The sequence below is a fragment of the Eurypyga helias genome, unplaced genomic scaffold (assembly GCF_000690775.1).
Source record: "Eurypyga helias isolate BGI_N326 unplaced genomic scaffold, ASM69077v1 Scaffold51218, whole genome shotgun sequence".
Classification (NCBI taxonomy): Eukaryota; Metazoa; Chordata; class Aves; order Eurypygiformes; family Eurypygidae; genus Eurypyga; species Eurypyga helias.
The window spans coordinates 22,272-24,782 of NW_010268581.1; the positions used below are offsets into that span (position 1 = coordinate 22,272).

At 49.1% G+C, this 2,511-nt stretch overlaps 1 protein-coding gene across 1 annotated transcript; it reads left to right on the forward strand.

Annotated features, from left to right (window-relative positions):
* Positions 1 to 307: 307 nt before the first annotated feature.
* Positions 308 to 876, forward strand: LOC104514184 (alpha-1D adrenergic receptor-like; the record flags this gene model as incomplete). The annotated part of the gene is made up of 1 exon (XM_010157775.1): positions 308 to 876. A coding segment is annotated over one exon (569 nt), but the record flags the coding sequence as incomplete, so codon positions are not given.
* Between the last annotated feature and the right edge of the window lie 1,635 nt (positions 877 to 2,511).

A 2,511-nucleotide genomic window follows, 5' to 3' on the forward strand; every position in this document is an offset into this window, starting at 1 on the left:
AGCTGCATTTAGGGTGCTGAGTCCTTTGCTGTGAACCCTTTCACAGTGGGGGCTAGGACGTTCCTGCCAAAGACGACCATCACTCATCATTATCACTTTAGGGTTGATGTCTTGAGGTCCTGCAGTGGCCAGACCTTCACTCTGGTGGCAACAGCATTGCTAGCCAAGGAGCTAACAGCAGCATCAGACCTTCAGCCATTTCTGCAGGTCTCGCCTTTTGTGGGCTGGGCTGACCACCGCCCTTTCTACCCTGTGCTGCCATACCCTTCCCCTTCCTCTAACCACGTTTTTTTTTATCTCTTCCAAGGTTCTTTCTTCCCATCTCTGAAGCCCTCTGAAATGGTCTTCAAGGTCATCTTCTGGCTGGGATACTTCAACAGCTGCGTGAACCCCATCATCTACCCTTGCTCCAGCAAAGAGTTCAAGCGAGCCTTCATTAGGCTGCTCAAGTGCCAGTGCCACCGGAGAAGACGGCCCATCTGGCGTGTCTACGACCACCACTGGCGAGGGGCCTCCATGAACAGCTCGGTGCAGGACTCTGAGACGGACATGAGGCCCAGGATTAGCACCCTGAACAGCTCATTCATATTTAACTCCTCCTTGCAGGAGAGAGCCGGTAAGAGGCGAACACTCAGCTTCAAGGGCTGGAAAATGCTCACTCCTTTCCAGAAACCAGCATCTACCCAGCTGAAAGAGAAGATGAACAGCCTTTCCAACAAAATCCGGGGTGGGTCCAGCAAAGGGGGGGTAACAGCCACCTACAAAACAGAGGTGGAGTCTGTCTCTATCGGGATCCCTCATGACTTCGCAGAAACCATTGACTATCAAACATATGACTTGACAGACTGCTGCGGGCTGCGAGAAACAGATATTTGAAATCACTGGGACAGCTGTCAATGGTTTCTTTAGACATATCTAGCAGAAACATGAAGGGATACCATCTGTGGGTCTGTCAGGCAGACTGGAAGCAGCAATCAGGTATAAAATGCAGTTGCCCAAAGGTTATACAAGCATCCACCACATGGAGGTCAGCCCATTCTCTGGGATATGGGTTCCTCAGATAAGAGCCAATGGTATATCCCATTTTAATAAGCCTCGGCAGGGGGAGAAGATGTGGGGTGGATATGGCCCTAGGACAAGAGCTGTTTCCTCCACTGGATGGTTATCTTTGGTAACTTTGGAAGAAGTTGTGCAATTAAGGGAAACCAGGTTGTCTCTTTTGCCTTAAAAACACCACCACAAAATCAAATCAATCCCCAAAAGATGCCAACCCTGCCTTAGTATATGTGATCATGTTTCCATCCAGAGGCAACACCCAGAAAGGACACTGCCGAGCAGTAGCCGGCAGCTGATCCATTAGATAATGGGCTGGAAGCTTGTAGGTCTACAGAGGTGGACAGGGCCTCCAGCCTTTGCTTTGGGGGTTGAGCAGACTGTGGTATTCCCATACAGGATGGGGAGATCCTGGTTCTCAGCCATCATGTCTGCAGTGACCACAGCTTTTCCCCTTCCATGTAACCTGGTTTCTGGCCAGAGGAGCAGTTCAGATGTACATGCTGATGCCAATGGATGTGCGGGTCTCTTCTCTAAGTCCAACCTGTGACACATTTCTCATTTCACTTTCCAGTGAAACACTTGCAACCCGCCTTGCTCTAGTGCACATCCCTCTGTGATACAGAGAGAAAGCAATTCCTTTTGGTGTTGTCATCCTTGACCTTTTTCTCTCCTTTTCTTGCTCTGGTTGTTGTCTCTCTCAAACAACACGGAATAAAGATGCATCCTAGGTACTTCACTCAGGTCCATACTTAACCTGACTCAGGAAAGGTGGGATGGTTGAGGTTTGGGCCCGTTTCTACCACCCAGAGGGTCAAAGCTAAAACAGAGCTGATGTGCAGTTGGAACTCTCTTGTGTAGATGCATCTTCTCCCCAGTTAGGGTCATGTCCATGACTCTTCTCCCAAGTGGCTTCCCACATGTCTGACACATCAAAGCCTTTGGTGGCTATCAACAATTGCCCTTGGATATGTCTGCTAGCATGATCAAAAGCAATTTTGATAAGAGGATTTTTTTGCCTTTCTCACAGTGTGAGTTCCCCTCAGGAGGTCACCGTGGCCTCCTCTGGGGACCAGAGGGAGGTTGGAGCCATGACAGGTCCATCTCAGCCAGGCTCACAAAAACCATGCTTTGCAACTCAGAGAAGTTATTGCCCAAAATCTGCTTGGACATGTATTTCAAGCACAGGTTTTGCCACATTTCAGATGGTCAATGAACCACAAAGAGATACAATTAGATTTAGCCGTGGGCAGAGGCGTGAGACACCTCTGGTGGTGGAGGAAAAGTCTGAATCTGAGGAGCAGGGTCTCAAGCCAGGTGAGTAAAGAACAGGAACAGAAAGTCAAGGGGTGGAGACATGACACTGAATGTGTCCTGGATGGAAACTCATCTACATCAGCACTGTTCTCCAAACCCATTAGGAGGCTTTCATGAAAATGCTTACAGCACATCCACTAA